Source organism: Diadema antillarum, unplaced genomic scaffold (assembly GCF_040938485.1).
Source record: "Diadema antillarum isolate AM-2024a unplaced genomic scaffold, OU_Dant_1.0 seq00001860_RagTag, whole genome shotgun sequence".
Lineage (NCBI taxonomy): Eukaryota > Metazoa > Echinodermata > Echinoidea > Diadematoida > Diadematidae > Diadema > Diadema antillarum.
Window position 1 is genome coordinate 659,170 of NW_027272531.1, and position 24,251 is coordinate 683,420.

The following is a 24,251-nucleotide window of genomic DNA, read 5'->3' on the forward strand; positions in this document are numbered from 1 at the left end:
TGACAGCAGAAAGTGAAAATGTCGACGCAACAAACAAGGAGAGAATGAGCGCGACAATAGAAAACGCGATCGAGAAAGGAAGGTGATCGCGCTTCGAATCTCGCAGGTTGCGAAAAGTAGGAGAGAGCGCGACAGAGAAAACAGAAGAAGAACACGAATAGCCGCGCTATACGAATACACACTAAAAGGGGAACGCGATGCCAGAGAGGTCCAGCACAACAGGCGCGCAGCTCACCGCAGGGAAATACCCTCCCTCCTTACACACGATGGACGTGGAGAACTGTGCACGCCAGAGCCTGAACACACTGGAAGCTTTGACAGAACGGCTAGCGAGTGCAGTGAATACACCCCGCACACACGAGCTATCCGTCAACGCTATCGCGCGAAATATCAGGCAAGTTAAAACTCGCCTGAACTGGGACACACAGGTATACACAGGGATACAACACGCAACGAATACAGTGATATCACGCAACGAATGGGGCAAGGGAGGTCCACCTACCCAAGCCACCGAGACACACGTGTGGAACGAAACACGTGAAACAATTATGACAACTGTAGATCTAGCACGCAGACGACCACCACGCAAATACACGTAACGCGTATACAGGGCTAGACCGAGATCTAGACCTGGACCACGTTTAAAAAGAAAAACGCACCACGCAAACAATGACAATCGCACTCACAAGCTGAAATCACGCCGAAGAATAATTTCAGCAAACACCATCGACAATCAAACTAACAAACGAAACACGCTTGCAACTAGAACAATCAGAAAAGATGATATTTCAATGAATTTGGAGCTCCCTGAATACAGGTGGGCCTGGTCTAGTGCAAGATGTTACAAATCACGCACTGTCACTCAAACAATCAACACACTCCTCCTCCCCAACAAGCAAAATTACCAATGAAAACGATTACACCAAGACAAGTAGACAAAACAAGCACAAAACGAGTTACACTACAGGAACAATCGACAAACGTGGACACCGCCAAGCTCCCTCGCGCTGCCAAGAGCTCTCGCCTCGGCTCCGTCGCATGTGCTCCACCCTTCGCGTATCGGTGCGGTATAGGGGTGCAACGCCTGTTGGCGAAAATAATAGCGGCAGCGGAGTCAGCCTAAAATGCGGCTCTATGTCCACGAAAACAATGGCACAGGAAGTAGGACAATTGTCCGTGACGCCACTGTTGTAGTAACGGTAGTACTTACCGGCACTACTGGTGAGTTGCAACTGTAACTTGTCTTGTAGCTCAGTCAGTATGTCTTTCAATCAGGTTCCAGGTCACAACTGAGGGATGCGCGTACAGGCAATCCCTTTTATACCTCCCCTGTGTAGACAGGGGGGTTAGGGTGAAACCGCTAGGGGGCGCTACTACTACACTATTATGCCCTAATTAATGCTACAATAATGGCAAATATGCTCAGCGTCTATAACTTACCGTTTCTGAGCAGCTGCTCCAATTGCCAAGCGCAGGTACAAGGTAGTGAATACTTGCAGTAATGTCAGTGGACGGGGACGAGGGACAGTCGAGGTCAAGGGAGGTCCTGAGCCGTTCTCTGTCCTGTCCGGGGTCCATCTGTCTGTTGGTCTCTTTCCGTGCGTGCGGCTGGTGCGTGCGTGCACGTTTGTTGGGGGTTGTGCCGTCCGTCAGCCTGTGTTGGCACATACGCCGATTACCGGAGTACGCGGCAGTATGGCCATGCAGTACTACAGTGTATGCGCGGCGACGGACGGGGCTACGCACCAGTAGACATGTACCGCGGCACCGGTATTGGCTTGTATATTCCCGGTGGCAGATATATTATCGCCGACCGTATACAACATATATTCCTGGTGGCAGATATATTATCGCCAACCTTATATATTATATACTTCCGGTGGCAGATATAATCGCCATCCATACAACCAAACCGAGCGCCGAGCACGGAGTTCAACCTGTCTTACTACACTCCCCCCGGTCCTATAGATTGTCACCTGCATGGTGACAATCTTGATAGAAAAACAATTTTCCTCAATATTGTCTGCCTGTGGAGCTGCAATTTGCCGGAATGCCGATTAGCGGCAATCCTGGCAGAATACCGATTATCGGCCATTCCAGCAAAACTACATCACTCTTTAAACAGACACATAAACTTTGCGGCCGGACGGGAATCCAATGGAGGGAAACAGAGAGCCAGGACAGACATTCATACGGAATCTGCAGCCGGGATCTGCAGAAATGGGATATATCAGCCATGGCGAGCTAGAGAATGGCAGGGAAACCCTCTCATGCTACGCTTCCCGGCTGGCTGTTACTTGGATTTCTCTTTAGTTCTGCATCGGTCTCCTGTTCATCACCCTGCCGGAGGAGGTTACCCCACTCAAGGCAAGAGTGTCTTCAGGAACCGGTGCAGGCTCGGTACTCACAGGCTTGCATCCTTTTGTCACGCCATTTATGGGGGTAGCAATGTCCCCACTGTTGGCAGTGATATCCATGTGTGTTACATGGAGTTTGGCAGGTGCTACACTGGAGACCGTGACATCTGAGACCTGTTTTGATTTGTAGGCTAGTGGAATTACATCATCCACTTCGTTGGCAAAGCTTGACCAGTTTTGATGGGCCTTACAACAATAAGAGCAGCCTCGGCACGGGAAGTCCTCAGGATGCATACCGAGGTGGTATTCTTCGCACATACTCTCACTTGTTGGGATTCGCGAGAGTGCGTCTGCATTCTGGTGTTTTTTCCCCGGCCGATGCTGGATTTTCATGTCGTACTGGGCCAACTCCTCCAGCCATCTTGCCAACTGGCCTTGTGGGTCTTTGAAATTGAGCAACCATATCAGGCTTCCATGGTCGATTCTCACCGTGAATGGCTTGCCGAGAAGATAGTGTCGATACTGGCGTGTAAACCTGACCACTGCTAGAAGCTCGCGTCGAGTGACGCAGTATCTACGCTGCTCTGGTGACAGAGACAGGCTGGCATATGCGATAACCCTCTCTTGTCCCTCTTGGAGCTGTAGTAGTTCAGCACCGATTGCTGTGGCAGACGCATCAGTATTGAGCACAAAGTGGTCCTTGTCATTGGGTAGTGCTAAGACTGGGGCAGAAGTCATCAGCTGTTTAACATTGTCAAACGCTGCTTGGTGCTTCGCCTCCCAGTGGAAATCGTGCTTACCTGTTAATTCATACAGGGGACCCACCGTCTTAGCATAGTCCTTGAGGAAGACTCTGTGGTAGTTGACCAGACCGAGAAATTGTTCAATTTCTTTTGTGTTGGTCGGTACTGGCCAGTTTACCACTGCTTGAGTGTGGTCTTCTTTCAAGTGTAGACCTGAGCTGTCTACTTCCCTGCCAAGGAATTCCACTCGTTTTTGGAATAGTGCACACTTCTTGGGTTTCAGCTTTAATTTGTAATCCCGGAAGCGTTCAAGCACTTTCCTCAGGTTGCTCATGTGGTCATTGAACGAAGTTCCCAGCACTACCACGTCATCAAGGAAGGCGAGGGCGATGTCCCAATTTAGTCCTCTGAGAACGAGGTTCATCACCCTCGAGAAAGTTGCCGGGGCGTTGCACAGACCAAAGCCCATGCGAACAAACTCGAACAGACCATACCTTGTGGTAAAAGCTGTTTTTTCCCGGTCTTCTTTCTTGATCTTGACCTGGTAGTATGCCGAGTTGGCATCCAGCTTCGAGAACCATGTGTTGCCCGCAAGCGTATCAAGGCACTCTTCGATGCATGGCAGAGGGTAGACATCTTTCTTTGTCACAGTGTTAAGACGACGGTAGTCAATACACCACCGAACACCCCCGTCTCTCTTCCTCACCAGCACCGGAGCTGAAGCCCACTCTGACATCGAAGGTTGAATCACCCCGGCTGAGAGCATTTTGTTCAAATGTGCTTTTTCTTCCTGCACAAAGTTCTGGGGGGTTCGCCTCATCTTTTGGTTGATTGGCTTCGCCTCCCCAGTATCGATCTGATGCGTTATTTCTTTGAAATCGCCTAGATCGAATTCGTCCTTTGCGAAGACTCCCTCAAATTCTATGAGCAACTCCCGCAGCATTTCTTGCTGTTCTGGGTTTAGATGTTCGCTTGACTTTGCCCATAGGTCCATTAACTGGGCAGGCAGTTGATTACTAGTGGGTAAATCAACTAATTGTACTTTCTTGCCCTCCCGAGAGGTATCCGCTTCTACAGGATGTACAATGGAGACTTCCATTGCCTCCCCTATGATCTTATCCCGTTTCCAGCGAATATTATTACCTGTCGGGTTTAGGGCAAAGATTTCCATGTCTGCCTCAGTTTCGTGGTCGGGGGATGAACCCAACTAAATCCCTGCTTGACTGTACCAGGAACTGATTGAGGGGGTGACTCAATGGCACTTCACCCTCTTAATGGATCTTGGGGGAATTACCACAGTTTCTGATACAAGGACCGTGGTCATTGATACTGTGGGTTGCCCCGAGTCTATAGGGATGTCTTCGCCTTGGATAGACAGTATGGATTCCGGTATGTTGATGTTGGCTTTATGTTTTCTGAGGATGTCTACCCCCAGTAACATATCGTCGTCAATTGGTGCAATGTATACAACTTCACTGAAATTGACATTGCCCAATGACAACTCTACCGGTCCGACTATCATACCCGTCATTTTCATGTTCCTTCCCGCAGTGTTGAGGGTTACATACCTCAGCACTGCTGGTTTGGGGGACAATGGGTTGTACACCCTATCTGACATGATAGTTACCTCTGCAGCTGTGTCCACAACTGCTCTCAGTGCTCTGTCACCGACCTTTACATCCACGCCCAGCATTGAGTTGGATTTCAGTCGGCAGACAATTACCTCATCAGCGGGTGCCATGTCCCTCTTCTGGCAGTCTGGGTCTAGCTCTACCTTGTCAGTAGGAGGGGGCCACGGTGGTAGCCGCCATGATTTCGACGAAGGCAGAGGTGCGTCCTCGCCTACCGTGTCCTTCGTGGCGCCACCACTCCCTCCAGCTGATGGCCATGGTGGTTGCAGCCACGGTTTTGACGAAGGCAGAGGTGCGTCCTCGCCTACCGTGTCCTTTGTGGCGCCACCACTCCCTCCAGCTGATGGCCATGGTGGTTGCAGCCATGGTTTTGACAGAGGCAGAGGTGCATCCTCGCCTGCCGTGCCCTTCGTGGCGCCACCACTCCCCCCAGCTGATGGCCATGGTGGTAGCAGCCATGGTTTCGACGGAGGCTGGGGTGCGTCCGCGCCTGCCGTGTCCTTCGTGGCGCCACCACTCTCCCCAGCTGATGGCCATGGTGGTAGCAGCCATGCTTTCGACGGAGGCAGAGGTGTGTCCTCGCCTACCTTGTCCTTCATGGCGCCACCACTCTCCCCAGCTGATCTTTCACTCACCACAGACGCCAGAAATGAAGGAGTGAAGGCTGTCTCATCTTCTCTGGACTCTTCAAGTTGTGTCTGCAAACTCGAAGGTTCCTCCAGAGGTTTGACATTGGTGCCGGATTCGACTTCCGGCAACCCTTGACCCAGATTTACTCGGACCGGGTCTGGGTCTGATCCACCGATCCGCGACCGTTTCCCTGATCCTCGTCCACAAACGAAACTGACTTTTCTGTCTTTTTTTCTAGACAGTCTCGCTTGAAGTGCCCAGTTTTGCCACAATTGTAGCACTGAATGGTCCTACCGGGCGAAGCGAGTCGGTTAGGGGACTGACGAGGATAGGCTGAAGTTGCCCTCGTGAGATCTTTGAGGGATAATTGATTTCCCTGGATGGCACCTTGGATTAGGTTGACTGCCTCATAGATGGAGTCTACCTTTCCTTCCAGGGTACTTACCCGTTTCTCCAGCCTTTCCACATGGTCTGAAGGTTGAGGACGCTGACTGGTGGTTGCTGGTGAAACCTGCTGGATTTCAAAGTCCCGGCCAGGCCCTTCCGTCATTGAAAGCTGCTTTACCTCCTTAGACGGCTTACCATATATTGCACAGTGAGTGTGCTTGTACCACCTCACAAAGTCAAGTGCCTCATCCAAAGACCTAGGCCTGGAGTTCATTGCGTACTGACCGGCCTCCCGGTCCAGCGAGCCCTGACAAAATCTGAGGACTACTTGCTTCTGAATGTGGCTTTCAGGCAAGTCTGGGAAGGCATAAGTCGCGAGAGTCATCAAGCGGTCAGCCCATTCCACAGAAGTTTCCTCTGGGTTTTGTCTGGCGTAAGTGAAGTGCATTTGTGACACTTCTGGCAGATCTCTACGGGCAAACCTCTTTTCCAGACGTTTGGTCAGGTCCCAGTAGCTTATGTCCGGTTCCCTTTCGATGAGGAGGGCATAGAATTCACTAGCCCCTCCCTCCAAGGACCAGCATAGTTGACGCTGCCTCTGCCGGCTATTCCATCCACAGTCATCGGCGAAGGTATTGAACTTTGCCATAAAAGCTTGCCAACTTCCCTTGCCGTCGAATGTGATGGACTTCGGAATCAACGGCCGCGTAGGAGCTGTGGACCTACCAAAGTCATCTGGGTATCTTGCTCTTGGTGACCTCTCATACTCCCGATAGTCTCGGGATGGAAAGGCAGGAGAAGACCGAACCCTGGCAACCACTGGAGGTGCCACAAATTCGGTACTTCTCGCCTCTCGCTCATGGTAGTAGTGTCTGGGGGCATACCTATCTCTGTACGAGGGAGGTTCATAAGGAGGAGCTGTCCTCCCATATTCCTCCCTGGGGTTCACAGACTGAGGCTCGCGCCTTTCCATAGCCTCCCAATCCCGGTAACGCGTCCTTTGGGTTAGTCCAGGGGACGGGTACCGGTCATGTCTGTGATCATCTTGCACCCTATGATCAAAATTGTAATCCATGGTTTGAGTACCATGGCTTCCTTTCCCATACATTTGAGCTGCATGGTACTCACCTTGCTTCCCTGCCACGCCGGGAGGTGCCGCACACCCATCCCTCCCTAACGATCTGGGCGGAGAGGTGCCGCATCCCCGGCTTACCGACTCAGGGTTCTCCCTAGTGGGAGATCGCCTCTCTGCAGGGGCTCTGAGTTGGGTCTCACTTTGGGTTGTACGTGGTGGAAAATAATCAAAGGGATAGGGCATTGGATTATTCTGATCGCACCCATCGGCCGCAGCATGCTTTGGTGACCTAAGGTCCCGCTTGCCGGGACTGGATGGAGAGAAATCAAAATAATCCATCAAATTTGGAATATTCCTCAAATAGGACATAGAGGAGAGCAAAGTGGGGGAAAGGTCCCCCTGTGCCTCTCTCAAGTCCAAAATACGCTGGGCCAAAGCATTTCCAATCCCTGGCACCAGCGTCAATTCATCTTCCGTGCAAAAATTAATGCGAATCTTCGACATTATTACCCTGTGTACTTATACTATAGTGCAGAAAATAAAAAAAGAGAGAAAAAAAATGCAATATCCCGATATCCAAACAGTCGACAGTACTCAATAAATAATGACTGAGTATAATACTCGGTGAATACCGGTCAAATGAAGCGCAACTATGCCGTATACTCTTGATCAGAGCGGTAGAATAACGGCAATAATCGCCCGGTATACCACCTTATACCAACAATTACTAACATAAGGAAAAAGGGAAAAAAAATCTATGCACGGTATCGAATATTCTGACAACAAATATATCTATTTGCCACCAAAATAAGAGGCCGGTAATATATAAATAGGTCAAGTGACCCTAGTATATACCGATCACCTATGCGCCAAATAGTAAACAAAAAAAAAAAAAAATCAAACAGTTCACTTAGGGCTGCAGTTCCTATCTGCTTGCCCAATTGGCCGCCTATAAAACTGCGAAGACGCACCACAAATCGCGGAAAATCACAATATATTACGACAAAGTAATAATAATAAACGTATTATATAATTATGTTTGAAACGCAATTACGTATTTTGATCCAGTGACCAAATATACACACCCGCCTAACAGCGAACAAACACTAACAAAAAATGCATCAGTTCGGCAGCACATTTACCCGCTATCCCGATGTCTGGCAGCCTCTTATTAAAAAGGCGCCGGACTGACCACGTGGATGTAATACGTGATACGGAAAAGTCAGGTTAGGCACGCTAATTCCAAACTGATTACAAGAAATTAAGAAAAAAGAAGAAAATAAAATACAAATTCAACGCTTTGCTTTCCAGTTTCTTAATGCGGAAGCAATTATGCGGTAAAGAAACAAAGAACGGAGGAAAAAAAAAAATACCACGCAAATACGAACGCGCGATGTTACCAGCAAGGGGCTGAATTTACGTGAACGATGCAGAAAATAGTTTTCCAAAGTCCACGAAAAGTCAAAGGTGATATACTAGTACTTGGAAAAGAAAAGGAGAAACTGGAGAAAGAAGCAAAGCAAGACAAATACAGGTATACGATAAAGCAATCAATATATATCCTCCAATATTTGGATCATCCCTTATAGTGAAATTACAATCACTTTAGGACGTCCAAAATGTGGTGGAACGTTAACAAATGCGCATGCAAAAATCACTTTATCAAATGAACACAAACACATAAATTATTTTCAAACAATTCTCGCAACAAACAATCGCAACAACAAATAGAAATTGCGTGTACAACATGTAATCATACTCTCAGCAAAAGCATGCAAAAAGCATATAACATTAGAGAAATAGGAATTGCATCAAGAAAATACATGTATAAGCGTCAAGAAAAGCATGAAAGAAGATTGCATGAAAGAATATAATGTATGTGTCACCAGCGATTCAAAGCAATCAAAAATCAATCAACAAACGCGCCAAACAAAGATACAACAATGTACAAATGCAAACATGCAAACGTATAAAGTATATAAGGATGCAATACAAATGCGAGAAACGAAACATATAAGGATGCCGCGATTGCCTGGTTTCAACGCGATCTATTTACCGCGGTCATTCCGAACGGCGCAAGCAACCGCGAAAATCCAACTATCCGAGAAAGAGAGAAAAAAAAAATCTATCCGAATCGGAAAACGAAAAACGCATATAAACATGTACGGCAAGCGTTGATTATGCTGTCGATTCTCACACTATACGATGGTATATAAACAGAAAGGGAAAATCTAACCCTTCTAGTTATACATGAGTAGCGAGAAAGACAACAACAAATAAAGAAATCACAAGTGACTATATAAATCAACAACGAGCTGTCCAAAAAAAATGCGATAATTCACAACGAATTAAACGCTACTCAGGAGAAAAAAAAAACTACTGCTATACATCACATACAAATCAATCTTACCGGCCTTACTTCAACTAGAAAGCAAAGCGAAATAGAAAAAACAAAAGTGTACGGCGTACCATATAAGCAACGAATTGGGTAGTCAAAATGTTCGTACTTCCTACCCCAGTGCGTTACTGAGCGGAAAAAAGAAAACAAAGAAATACAAAGCGAGCGCTCGACACTAAACGGTGCGACTACGCTTAAATCAATCGGTCTAGTGTATAAGCCTGCACGTAAGGTGCAGCGAGAAAAACGAACAGAAAATGAGCATGAATCTGTGTTACTACAAATCAGGCTAACGAATGTATCACATTACTTATAGTACGCCACTTCAGCGAAAAGAGAGAAAGAAAGGAAAAAACTAGAAAAAATAAGAAATCTCGGAACACGTTAAGTGCAGCAGGACGACGCACCAACTATCAAGATTGACGAATATGCACAAAACGTAATACGGAGAAAGTATAAGAAAACAAAATACAAAATAACTCAAATTGCTACTTACATTCGTGTCTGGATCACCGGTGCTGTGCGGAATTGGGGTTTTGTTTAGCTCCCCAAAACAACAGGTGGATGCTCAAGAGGAGCTAAACAAAAGGAACTTGACCGCGGGATCGAAAAACGGCGCGAATCTTAGGTCACCTGGTCTAAACGGCGCGCTTCCAAACAATAGCGGCATCCGCACGTGAACTCAAATGTTACGAAAAATCCCAAAATCACCACTTAACTAACATAAAACTAAACTTAATTTACCTAAATTTAACAATTTCCTTTCTCCGTAAACCAAAAAGAGAATTTTTTCCTGTTTCTGTTGTGACTTTCGGGTCTGCCACACCCGTACGTAATGGGTTGGCAAGACCAGAATTTACCACAAAATGTTACGAATTAAAGACAACCGGCAGCAGTAAGCGCCGGTATTTGTTCCTAACCGGAAAAAATAATACAACTAATTTGTTTAGAAAAAAGCCTCAAATGTTTGAAAAACAAACTCGTTAAGAGTCGGTATAAATTACTTGAAAAATACTCCAAAATACTAACATCCCTTAAGCTACCTTACAGTTTCTTAGGGTTTTCAGAAAAGAAAAGAAAAAGAACAAATATCCTTGCCGCCCATGTAAATTGGCGGCAAATTCAAAATGTCTAAGATAATTCCCTCCCGGGTTCAAAAAAAGAACATCCTCGTCGCCATTGTAAAATGGCGGCAAATTTAAAATTTCTTAAACAGTTACCTAAAGGTCCGAAAAGGACATCCTCGTCGCCATTGTAGCGTTTCTCCCTAGTTGAGGTGGCGAGGATGTTAGGGAACAAACGCTATCAGAATAATTACTATTATGCCCTAATTAATGCTACAATAATGGCAAATATGCTCAGCGTCTATAACTTACCGTTTCTGAGCAGCTGCTCCAATTGCCAAGCGCAGGTACAAGGTAGTGAATACTTGCAGTAATGTCAGTGGACGGGGACGAGGGACAGTCGAGGTCAAGGGAGGTCCTGAGCCGTTCTCTGTCCTGTCCGGGGTCCGTCTGTCTGTTGGTCTCTATTTTGCCCTCCAGGTGAACTTTCCGTGCGTGCGGCTGGTGCGTGCGTGCACGTTTGTTGAGGGTTGTGCTGTCCGTCAGCCTGTGTTGGCACATACGCCGATTACCGGAGTACGCGGCAGTATGGCCATGCATTACTACAGTGTATGCGCGGCGACGGACGGGGCTACGCACCAGTAAACATGTACCGCGGCACCGGTATTGGCTTGTATATTCCCGGTGGCAGATATATTATCGCCGACCGTATACAACATATATTCCTGGTGGCAGATATATTATCGCCAACCTTATATATTATATACTTCCGATGGCAGATATAATCGCCATCCATACAACCAAACCGAGCGCCGAGCACGGAGTTCAACCTGTCTTACTACATTACCAATGTGAACATCTCTATGGCTGCAAAGATTAGAGTAGCTATGTGACATGTGTACATGACATCTCTGTAAATTAAAGTTTGTTGAGTATCCATGTACAATATTAGTTTCTTCTGCCTATCATTTTAACAGCGCCTGTTCAACTTGACTATAAAGTAAGACTCGGAGGATCACCAAGATGGCATCATCAGAAGAGGGTGAAGCGGGAAATCTGGTGGTCATAGTGATAGATGTTAACCCAGTATGGTGGGGAAAACAGATTCATGCTGAGCAGCAGGTGTGTATGTCCATGGCCATTTGTAATATATTTTTTTTAATATTCATTCTCTTGTCATTATTCTGTATTCAACACATTTTTTCACCTTTGAGAGGAATTTCACTACTTTACCATTTGTTGTTCTCTCAAGAACTTTTCTTCTGTCCAGTTGAAGCTCCTGCATAGTTCTGACATTCTTTAGAAAATGCCATCAGCACTTCATTTCTGTTTCACAATCAAAATGTGATCTTTAATTATAATAGCTTGATGAAGCCGACACACAATATTAACCCGTTAAAGACGAGTCCCGTGTATACTCGGGCAGGTGTCTATGGGAAATGCGTGTTGTACCAAAATCAATCCGTCCTCAACGGGTTAAATCTTCTAATTTTGATATTTGCCAAATTATCAGACATCAGATAGACGATACAAGTGACATGTCTTCGTTAGAAATTGAAAACAAAAAACACTTTTGCATTTTGAAATATTCTCAGACTTTGGAATTCCTATCAATTGAACTGAAAGTATGAAATGGGAATTTCATACTTTCAGCCGTATCTTACCCTTTTTCCTTCCCGAGTGTGTGTGGGCCTTATCAGGGCAAGATGTTGACTGGTTACATGAGAGAGAACCATGATGAAGTGATTGTAACATATATATGCAGATACTCCTTTGACAAAAAACCCCCAAGAAAACAAGAAAAAGAGACAGTCCTTATCCCTACCTTATATTTCATCATGTGAATTTTTCACATTGCTTTGAAAATCATCATGTCTGCGGGAAGTTGTGTAGTTTGCTTGCAAGTTTTTTAAATGTCTCTCCCGTATTATTCATATCTTTCCAAAACCACATTTCTCCTTTAAAGGTAGGGGATACCTTTTACAGACCTCCCAAAATGCAGCAAAACATTAAATATGAACCTCAGGGGACTTGCTTAGGCCACTGCTTAGAAATTTGGAAGTCAACAGTTATCTAAAATTTGAATAATGCACAAAACTCAACTACTCAGTAGTTCTGTGTGTCAGCCACACTTAAGCCTTTTTGTTGCATTCTTCTGTATTTGTGATCTATAAACAAAAATCTAAAAGTACAAGAGCTGATGTAATAACATATAGAGTGTGTGGTAAGAATGTATATAGAAATGTTTGTAAGTGTTGATGAACTTTCTTCACAAAATATACATGATGGACACACATGCAGTACATGGGTCTGCAAAGGTAGCCTAGTAATGTACTGGAATTTACGGTGAGCCCCGAAAACAATTCAATTCAAAATCTAACCGTCAAAAAAATGTACTAAATGTTACCTTCCACTTTCAATACTTTATGGGAGTTTCTAAAACTCTTCATTTAAGGCGTGCAAATGGGATTCCCTACCTTTAATGTTCATGTATAAAAGGTTGATTATTTCCTTAGTGTTGTTGCCCTCAAGAGACTACTTCCTTTTTTCCATTCCTTTCAGTCTTGTTTGGAAGAGGGCATCGTAGGCTTGTACACATTTTAGTATTTCTTGCTAAAGGTGCAACCAGCTATTAAGATTTAGTTGTATGTAGAAAGACCAGCTTTTCCTGATGATTTGCCACTCGTAGAAGCTGACTCTGAGTAAGTGTATGGATGCCGTCCTGGTCTTCATTAACTCTCACATGATGATGGACAGGAGGAACAAGGTTGCAGTCATTGCCAGTCACACCAATGAAAGGTAATTCAGTATAGAGATGGTATACAGTTGTACATACACACATGCATAATCATACAGCTGTACATCATGCACACATCCCATATACACTTACAAACACACACATACACATCTACTACATATACATCTGGGGGGCATTTCATGAAGGAACTTGTCGGATAAAATGTCCGACAAGACAATTATATCCGACAAGTTCAGAGAAATCAGGCAATCAGACTAAAGAATTTCTCAAAACTTGTCGGATATAATTGACTTGTCAGATATTTTATGCGACAAGTTCCTTCATGAAATGCCTCCCGGGCTTGACACTAACGTTTTTGTCTGGTGACCCATTCGGGCCACTAAAATCTTTAAATCTGAAATCTTGGTGGCCTGAAAAAGATATGTAGTGGCCCAAAATGAAAGCAAAAGTAACGATCCATTTTGAATCGTAGTTGCCCAATCGGGCCACTAATGAATAAATCTGGTGGCTCAACACCAATTTTGAGTGGCCCAAGGCTGGCCACCAGGCCACAGCAATGTTGAGTCTTTCATACATTCATGCATAGATACATGCAATGATGTTTGCAAACAAAAAAGTTCCTATATTTCAACCCATTCATCTTCCTTTATGGGATGAGCTTCTATATGAATGCTTAAAGACACCCAGTCGTGGCGAGTGGTTTGTGCGGCACGGAGACGAACGCAACACGCTGCCTCCCCCATTCTGTATCAAATGTAGTGACCCCGAATGAGAATAGCGCTGGCTCAATGGGTCAGCGAACAAAACGTAAGAGTTCTGTGGGCTACAAGAAAGCTCTCTGTGCTAATCAAAAACCCAAAATGGCTGTCCGAGCGAGCCCCGGGAGCTTCCGAATGGACGCACACTCTCAGTGCGCATGCGCATGAAGAGAGGCCAAAAGAGCCACACGGCTTCTGACCTCTCTCCTCCAATCACCGCAGCTGGCGGTGACAATATTTGTGTATGATGCGTACACACACGCACACACACACACACACACACACGCGCGTCTTCTGGCCTCTCTCCTCCAATCACCGCAGCTCGCGGTGAACAATGTTTGTGTATGATGCTACACACACACGCACACACACACACGTGTCTCAGTGGCAGCATTGTTCCACACGTTTATGGATATACATTGTAGCTACGAGTCTGGCATTGCGCAATTGCATGCACAAATTTTGGTCGTTCGGAGTTTACGTACCATTAGGGATGGCGATTGGCTGCCTTTAAGAAGATATTTGTGGTTGCTTATTTAGGAGTGATGAGCTCTTCAGAGAAAGAATCTGCATTCCGTTGAAAAGACTTCATGCACTGAAAAGTATACACTGAAACATAATAGACAAAAATCAGTATTGCAGTCAAAGACGAGTGCATAACTTTCTCTGTGCTGTACCACTGGCTTTGACTTTGAAAACAAAGTGGGTCCTGGTGCATAAAACCGGTACATTTTAACTTTACAACTAATGGTAACACTGCAATCAGTGGTCACTCTCAGTGATATATCTTGGCTTTGATTGGCTGTGGACTTATGTTGCTATGGTAGTTACCTTTCATTGCAGTGTTGCTATTAATTGTAACATTACCATCATTTTATGAGTGTGTGTTGTTTGTTCTTAATAATATTATATGTCACTTTGGTGAGTGAGTTGGCTCAGTTGGTCACGCGTCTGCCTCACGATCCTAAGGGCCTGGGTTCGAACCCGAGTCTGGACTTAGCAATGTTGTGTGTAATCATACCGTCCCCTCTAGCGAGAGGCAAAACACTCTGTCCCTCGGATAGGACATAAAATGGAGGTCCTGTGTAGGAGAGAGTCACAACTCATGCACGTAAAAGATCCCTCTTCATTCATTCATCGCAAAGCTCAGGGTGTTTAACCCAGTGAAATGGTCCCACCTCACATCCAACTGGACCCCATTGAAGACCAACTTAACCAGCCATCTTCTCATATGGAAAATGAACAAACAAACAAACAAACTTTCGTTACTTGCCAACAGCCGCTTCCTGTACCCCAGGAAGAGCAGGGGTGGGGAGGAGGCTGAGGAGCAGAAGGAGGGGGAGGAGCCACAGAAAGCAGACGGGAGATACGAGGTGTTTGCTGCCATCAATGACTTGGTGTCGGAAGAACTCAAGGCCCTCGTTCGCGACAGTGAGTTTGATAGCACCATGTTAGAATAAGTCATCATTTACTGATGTCTGAAGAAAAAGATACAGAGAGTTGATAGATGTTCGTGCATGTTTGAGAATCTAAGAAAAACATCTTGATTTCTATCATTCTGTTGAGGCTTTATGGCAATATACTTTCATTTCTCATTATTACGCATATTATCATCAAAACACATTTCAACAGCCTGTGTTCTTGACTGAATACTGTAAAAGTTGATATTTTCGCGTTGCTTATTTTTCGCGCTCAGCTGGGTAAGAAGAGTTATGCGTATTTTAAATTCTGCAGAATCAAGATATCAACTACTGGAACATATATAGCAAGCAAAATTATTCGCATGCTTTTAGTTTCGTGCTAGTTTCTGGTTGTGCAAAATGCGTGAAAATTTCAACACCGCGAAAATTTTCACTTTTACAGTTTGTACTGCCTAACTCTTTTACCAACTGTTCATTACTTCAAAATCAGTTTAGTAGTACAAACAGAAAGAGGTTCAATTGTCTATAATCAATTTCAAATCCTGTTCGATAATTGATTAATTCTTCCATAAGATTTTTGAAGGTTTACTGATTATAAGCTAGATGAATGTAATGTCCTGTAAAGTTGTGTGGACTTATCATTTGTGTCTATCTTGACCACTTATCTGACAGTTCGTTTTACTGAGGAACTTAATTTTCTTGGAAGATTTTCAACATTTATGTTTATTTATGTGGAAGTAGCTCACTTTCAGATCTTATTGCTGAAATAGTCATGGTGCTTTTCTCTGTAAATTAAGAATAGAAAAGATATGTATTTAATTGATGTATGTATGAGTTTGATACAATAATTTATCACATATTCTCCTCTTTATTTCTTTATTTCTTCTTTATTTCTGAAACAGATCCAACAGTGTCTCATACAGACACCCTGTTAGCTGGCTCTCTGGCCATGGCACTCTGTTGTATCCTTTTGCATTGGGTGGACATTTAATATATCTTCAGCTGTGCAGTATACAAGGTCTGAACATAATTTTAGCCACATATATAAGTTTTCATTCATATGCAAACTACCGTTATAGAAAAAAAAATGGCACTCCTACAGACATATGGCTGTGTTGAACCTCATCAGTGTTAATAGATACTGGTATTTTTTTTTTTTTGCATTGTTTGCAACATTGCGACAGAGGTTTGAAGTATGAGATACATTATGAAAACAAAGGCTGCCAATATCAGGAAATATTGTGTATTCACTACTCTGAGAATAGTAGCCAACATTTCCTTAAATCATACGCATACCAGATATTCATCGCGTAGAAAAAGAGTGCCCAGGTAAGTCCCATATGATGCCATTTGCTCTTCATGCACACAAGCTTTAAAGGACAAGTTCACCTTCATGTACATGTGGATTTAGTGAATGCAACAATATTAGTAGAACACATCAGTGAAAGTTTGAGGAAAATCTGACAATCCGTTCAAAAGTTATGAATTTTTAAAGTATCTGCGCAATTACTGCTGGATGAGAAGACTACTACAGTGTGTGATGTCACATGCGTACAACGATATAATGAAAATAAAAGGAGAATTTCACAAAATTTTACTTTTTTAATAAAGTGCACATTTCTTGGACTTGTTACTGATGTATGTTAAGGATAATATTATTCCCCTTGCCTTCTGAAAGAGAGAAGTCGAGTGTTCTTTTGTTATGCGAGAAAAGTGAAAATAAGGTGAATTTTCTTTATACTTTCTTTATACCGTTGTACTCATGTGACATCACAAGCTATAGTAGTCTTCTCATCCAGCCATGACTGAGCAGAAACTTTAAAAATTCATAACTTTTGAACGGATTGTCCGATTTCCCTCAAACTCCCAGTGATGTGTTCTACTAATATTGCTGCATTCACTCAACCCACATGTCTATGAAGGTGAACTTGTCCTTTAATATGATTCTTTGATATCTATTTTATGAAATTTTTCTCTCACTGATGAAGCAAACCTGCTTGCTCAAATGAATGACATGAATTTGAACTGTCTGCCAGAGTCACGCAGCTCTACTCTAATTCCTCAAATGACAGATCTGTTTTTAGACTGTAAAGCAAGGTATTTTGGGGGCACGAAATTTTTGCCAATTGGAGCTGACAGCCTTTTTGCGACATGAAATTTTTGTGAATTACCACTGGCTTTCATCTAGTGTAGACAAGAAATTTTGCATGCATTTTGATTTTGAGAATCTTGGCTCATGAAATTGAGAATTAAAATGCATGCGAACATTTCTGGTTTTACAGTTTATCTATTGCTGTGGTGTATTGAAGGAACTCAGCAACAACAAAAAAAGGGGGGGGGGAAGGAGCAAGAGATATAATGCTTATGCAATAATACTGGATTGTACAAATAATAATGCCAGTAGACGTGCTTCCATAGCTAACAGGAAGAAAAAGATAAGATAAATTCAAAGTGCACTGGAATGTCTGAAAAGGTACTTTCTTGAGTAAATTGTCAATACCACTTACGGAATACATGTATCTCCCAATCCAGGTGTACTTATCAATCAATCACAAGCTTTGGTTTATTTCTATTCAAATACACCCACACTTTCATATGTTTGAAACTCAGACTGATGAGATTAAAAAATGACAGATGTGTGGTATTACAATTTATTTATTTATTTTTGTCCCATTGGGAAAAAAGAAATATTCATTTTTTTGTTGTTTTATGACAACTTATATAACAGATAATCTAATAAAATCAAAGAAAAAAATACAACTGTTAAAGTTTCATCTGTATGATGTGTGCATACCTTGCTTTACTTATATTTTTTTGTTAATGTTGTGATGTCCCACAAATTTTGCCTCACAATTACCAGTCTTTATTATGAAAGTGCACTGAGTGCCATTGTAAATTAAAATTTCTTTGTCTCAGTCTGACAATTGTGTTATCTCTGTGCATGTGAATAGAACAATTTTTAATTGTAATTCAAGCTCAACTCATTGTCAAGAGGTTTGCTTACATTGTTCACCCCAAATTCTTGGATACTGACACATACTAAATTCTACAGAGATCAGCCCATCAATTTAGAGAGAGATTTTCCTTATGTGCCAATTACATATGTCATGAGATGTTTTAATTTAATTTTTCAGTTGGTGAAAAGATGGAATCAAGGATACTGGTAAGCTTACTATCATCCCAGGTTTACTTTTTGTAAATACATGTAGAACACAATAGGAATAGTCTCCCTTGTTGGGTTATTTTATGGCTGTCAGAATACTGAATGTTTTGCCCCCTCTTTTTTTTTTTTTTGCTCTTTGTCTTAAAGTTACAGTGTGTGTGGTTATGCTATGTAAGCTTCAATATTTTTTGTTGCTATTATGTGACATACATGTCAAAAACTTTCTGTACAATGGTATTATGTATCATATCATTATGTCTTACATTTTGGTGTGAGATCTCTTTTCTGGCTGGTTTTACTTCTGGAGGTGTATGTTGGTGTGAGTTGGGGGCTTACATCCAGTCAGGGTTCTTTACACAGAACCAACCAGGTTATGCTCAATGTTTAAATTTGAATTTGCTGGTATATTTGCCAGATTTTTCTTGCTTTATTTAAAATAGACAAACTGTTCTGGTTACTGTGGACTATCTTTGTATCACGTAGCACAAAGTTTCACTAATCTCTTATATGTGATGAGGAAAACTGTGTTGGTTTCACACAATGGAATTATCTTGTAATTTGCTGTATCTAGTTTGAACTGTACCCTTAAAGTTGCTTACAAACAAATATAAGTTACTTATGAATGAAGTTCTCATGTTGGACATTTACAGAATGTAATCTGTCTCATTGTATATCTCCATAGGTAATCAAGGCAGCTGATGACAGTGCATCCCAGTACATGAACTTCATGAATGTTATATTCACAGCTCAGAAACAAGTAAGAAAAGAAAAGAACAGAATGAGAGAACCTTGCAAGGTTAAAAAAGATTGTACTTTGGAATGGTTTGACCACTGTGGCTATGCTCATCCACCCCCCTTTGTTTATGCTGTTGGTGGTTTTAAAGAAAAGTTAGGTCAGTTTAGCATCAAGTTACAATTTATGTGTCAGGCAATAACTGGATCACAAAGTAAATGTCATGGTTATATTTCATACAATAATAGCTGATTTCCTATGCCCATGTACCTTAAGGCAACTAGAAGACATCTTGAGCCTTGCAAGAGAAAGGTTATGAATGTAATTTCTTGTTTTTAAACTTGAAGATGCATTATCATCTTAAAATGCCTATTTGGTACCAAGCATGTCCTTTCAATGTTAGTTGAATGAATATGGAGGCTCAATTGTCACTGAGGACTCTGCCATTTGGTAAATTGTTAATAAAATGCTATCAATTTATTTTAGGTGATAGTCAGTGCATATCAAGTGTAGATGTGACCCAGGGATCGATACCCCCCTGTAAGCTATTGATTCTCTGATCCCACTTCAGAGTGTTCTAATCGATGCCTGTATCCTGGACAAAGACTCCAGTCTCCTTCAACAAGCTTGTGACATCACAGGGGGAAAGTATCTCAAGATACCCACTGTATCAGGACTTCTTCAGTATCTCCTGGTAAGTATTGTAAAAGTGGATATTTTTGCGCGACTAATTTTTCACGCTTGGCCGGGTGAGAAGAGTTTCGCGTGTTTTTAATTCCGCGGAGTCAAGACATCACGCACAGGAACACATGGCAAGCAAAAATATTCGCGTGCTTTTATTTTTGCGCTAGTTTCTGGTTGCGCGAAATGCGCGAAAATTTCAACACCGCGAAAATTTCCACTTTTACAGTAGTCTGTTATCATTCCCCATTGTCTGTTCTTGTTCTTACTAGTGTGATTCATTCAGCATTGTTTATAGCATAGTTAGGTGCAATAGACACCTACTGTTTATTTCCATTTCCCCCGATTTGACTTGTAGTCCAACCAAGAAATGCTTCCTGTAATGTAGACAGTGCAGCACCTTCAGTCTCTCCAAACATTTGTATCATAAATTGTATACAGGGATCATGACAAGACCCTTGATTTGTACCATAACTGTTATCTAATTCATAGAAATATTCATGTTATTCACATAAAAATAAGTTTTGATTCTTTCTCTGGTGGTAGATATTGAGATATGCGCAAGGAGAGTCACAGATACAATCCTATAAAACTCACCCTCCTTATCATGCACACTGTAAATTACAGACAGAAAGAGGAAAGCCATTGCAAAATATGCACTTTTGGATGTCATTTCAGTGGGTGTACTTGCCATCGCCCAGCCTGAGAGAAAGTCTGAACCTTCCCCCAGCTGTTCATGTCGACTACCGGGCGGCCTGCTTCTGCCACCGCACTCTCATAGATGTTGGCTATGTCTGCTCCGTGTGCCTGTCGAGTGAGTCATCAGTAAATGCTGCCCTCTTTCGATGAGTTCCCCTGCACATGTTTGTATTGCAGGTATAATGGGAACTTTAAATACTGTGCATAGAAATGTATCCCACCTTTGCACTGCAGTGGATTCTCGGAACAACTCTAAATCTTGACTGAGGTCATTTTGAGGCTTTTCGGTCAGAGAAAGTAGTGCTGAAAGCGATCTGCATTCTGCCATATGTGACCTGTCACCTCAAAGCCCACAACGTTGCATCACATCGGTGTCTGAGTTTGATATCATAAGTACTCAAGACCATGCTTTCTAGTGATATCTGTACTTTGATATATATACTCTTTCTCTCTTTAAAAAAAAAAAATCAAATTATTGAATGTATGGAGAAGAAAACTGTTTCCTCTCTTTGTGATTCTCACTTTTCTTAAATATTTTGTTTATAACTAATCTTTTTGTTATGTTTTTCTTCTGTCCTTTACCAGTATTCTGCACCTACAGTCCCATATGTTCAACATGCCAGTAAGTATACATTTACAGCATTGGGTATCAATTTGGTTTATGACAGGAAAAAAAAAACCCTCTAGCCTTCCACGTTGGTATTGAAGCTAGTGCAGTATAGTGTTGCTACATAAAATTGTGATGTGTGTAGGTGCACTGTGCGGTGTATGCACTGGAAGATAACATGATACACTCTCTGAAACTTTGCATACAATCACTTTTTACTCTAAGTGTCTGGATACTGTGAAGATATCTGTGTTATGATGTGAATTGACTCGAACTGAAGACTTAGCTGTACATTTTCATGCCGCGACCAACTGCTTTCTAGACCAGCAATGACCCCGTTTAACTTCCTTTTCACTGTAAGATTGCGTTACTGACAAAGGTGTACTGCAGTTTTTCATCTTTTCATTATTGTTTTTTTTTTTCTGAATCAGACCTTGAGATGCTTTGTATGGCTTAATTAAAATGATTAGTTTACTCAGCACTTGAAACTGATATCTTCTTTTGCTGCAGTACTGCCTTCAAGATCAAAGGTGCACCTACCAAACTACTGAAGAAGAAGAAGCGATCTTCTGCTGTGGCCTCCATCACATGAGGAATAGAAACCATGGCAACAGCCTATGATGGAACTCTGGGAAGTCGAGCACACTCTTAGACCAGCTGTAGAACTGTATTGACTAGAGGCAGAGGTATCCCTTTCCACGGCACAGAGGAAGGCGTGAAGCACGCACAAGAAAGAAACACCAGCATTTTGCCAACATAGGAGATTATGAGGAGTGTTCTGTGATCGGCGAACTTGTGTGTGGTGGAATTAGTATCAACCTACAAGGTTTATCTGTGGATTACTTGATTGGGTTTGAAAATTGTAAATGGATGCACACCAACACTGAATTAGGTATGTGCATGATTCATGGAAGCCGTTAGCTTCAGCTCAAACAGAGGAAGCCCTCACCTGCACAGTGCATCGTGGGATAGTTAGTAGTGCCACAGTTTGCTGTGGCTACAAACAAATACAGCTAGTCGGACGGAGACGGTAGCATGACTTTCACTTCATAGCACCTTGAAGATACCGTAGAGGCATCTAGACGATGTGACTTAAGATAGTAAAGCAGTTGCTCATGAGGTTGAAACTGAAGGTGGACTGGTCCATGGACTGAGACATACCAACTCATAGTGTGTAAATACTGTTGCTACCATCTACATAATCAGCCTTGAAAATATTTTTATGTTGGGCAGACAATAGCCAATACCTTCTTGGAATTTTTTTGATCAAATTGCTAAAAGCTCTGTGTGAGTCTTCAAGTTTAAGTTTGAGTGAGATTCTTCTAAAGTGGAGCAGTTTACTCTCAGACAAAAGTGTGGAAAGTGCGTGTTAATGACGTCATACTCAAGTTGAATATAGTGCAAGTGGAAGCTTTCTCTCAAGTCCCAAACGATTTGACCTGTGCAGAGTTGACTATATGTAATTGATACTACTGAATATATGCATGCAAGAAAAGAAAGTCATGTAGCCCATGAAGTTGTTGTCGATCCCACATATTTGCAGTGTCTGCAGCCCCTCCCCCCCCCCGACTTTTTCACGTCCTCAAATAGAAATTAAAAAGAAATCACAACACTCGTGACTTTTTGAAGGGGATACCCTTGACACACACCCCCCCCCCTGCCCTCTTAATAATGTTATGCAACCTGATTTGTATCCAGATAACAATAGTGATGGATGTCACTAGATTTGAAATGTTATTGTGGATATACAATATGTGGCTATGGCTTTCTTAAGCTGTTCTTTGTGAAGCATTTTAAAAGGACTTTCTTTTTGTAATGAGACAAACTGTCAATATTGCAAGAATTATTCTTTCAAATATACAGTAGACAGTGCATAAATCTTATTTGTCATAATATATTTTGTTCAAATGTGAATCCATGCAACTCTAAGCATGTCAGACACTGATGGTTCATCAACTGTATTCTTTCAGGTATGGTTACACTGGCTAGCACAAGACACAAGTGGCCTTACAACTGCACAGACAGATACACACACATGGACAGACACATGTACACTGCACTACACACACACACACACACACACACACACACACACACACAAACAAGTGCAGTATATGCTGAAGTTATGAAGTCTCACAAAGTGTGTGGAATATGATACAAATTTGAAGTTCACTGAAGGCCCAGTAGACACGAATGGGGTCAAACAGGACAACACAAGTCATTCAAAATGCTGTATGGAATTTGTTGCAATTGTTTTATACAAAAGTACATGTACCCTATGTCTCAAAGAACAAGAAATTTGTAATTTACAGCCACTGTAGTGTACTTTAAAAATATAGCCTCTGTTTTGCTTACAAGAGGAAATGCTGGCATGATTTTAAATCTAGTCGGTGATTACACTTATAGCATGGGCTTGTGGCTTTTTGAATGGAGAGTTTCTTTGTTAACCCGTTGAGGACAAGTCCCGAGTATACTCGGGCAAGCGTCTATGGGAAATGCGTGTTGTAGCCAAATCAAACCGTCCTCAACGGGTTAACTCTCTTCTGTATTGTTATGGTGGTTCACTGGAAGGCTGGGTTTAACACAGTATTAGTCTTGGTCTCCATGTTAAAAGGAAAAAATAGATAAAAACAAAAATGTACGGGAGTTTTAATGAGAATCTGTACAGATGAAACAGCTGCAGATGGGATTTTCTTGAAGTCAAAATGCACAGAGAGTAAAGTATATTGCAGTCACACAAACACAACCTAATTATACATGTATGGACATGTACTAATCGACAACGATAATTCACTCTCAACAAGAAATTTGTTTAATAGGTAGGAAAGGTAGTACAGTGTACAGAATTCTTAATTGCGAATCAGAAATAATTTTTATGACACACGTTACATAATATCTATTCTATAGTTGGGACCTCTGTAATCAAAGACATTGCAGTTGATGGGACACAGTTTGTGTATTCCGGGGTTGACCATCATGCGACTCTTGTACTGATTGCATTCTTATCAGTAAGCTAAGAGATTATTCAGATATGGCTATGACAGTAAGTACTGATGATACGTGTACAAGAATACTGACTTAATAATCCAACTCTGGAAGATGCATTCAACATGCATTTCCACTGCATGTTTTGGTTGACTTCAAAG

The 24,251-nt window shown here is 42.4% G+C and overlaps 1 protein-coding gene across 1 annotated transcript; it reads left to right on the forward strand.

The window, feature by feature from the left end:
• The first annotated feature begins 11,290 nt into the window (after positions 1-11,290).
• LOC139712793 (general transcription factor IIH subunit 3-like) lies at positions 11,291-21,902 on the forward strand. The gene is made up of 11 exons (XM_071624585.1): positions 11,291-11,407; positions 12,975-13,084; positions 15,081-15,232; positions 16,125-16,184; positions 16,522-16,551; positions 18,357-18,385; positions 19,068-19,142; positions 19,690-19,812; positions 20,478-20,613; positions 21,084-21,120; positions 21,616-21,902. Exons 1-11 carry the CDS (start codon positions 11,309-11,311, stop codon positions 21,695-21,697), a joined length of 933 nt encoding a protein of 310 aa, XP_071480686.1. The 5' UTR covers positions 11,291-11,308; the 3' UTR covers positions 21,698-21,902.
• The last annotated feature ends 2,349 nt before the right edge of the window (positions 21,903-24,251 follow it).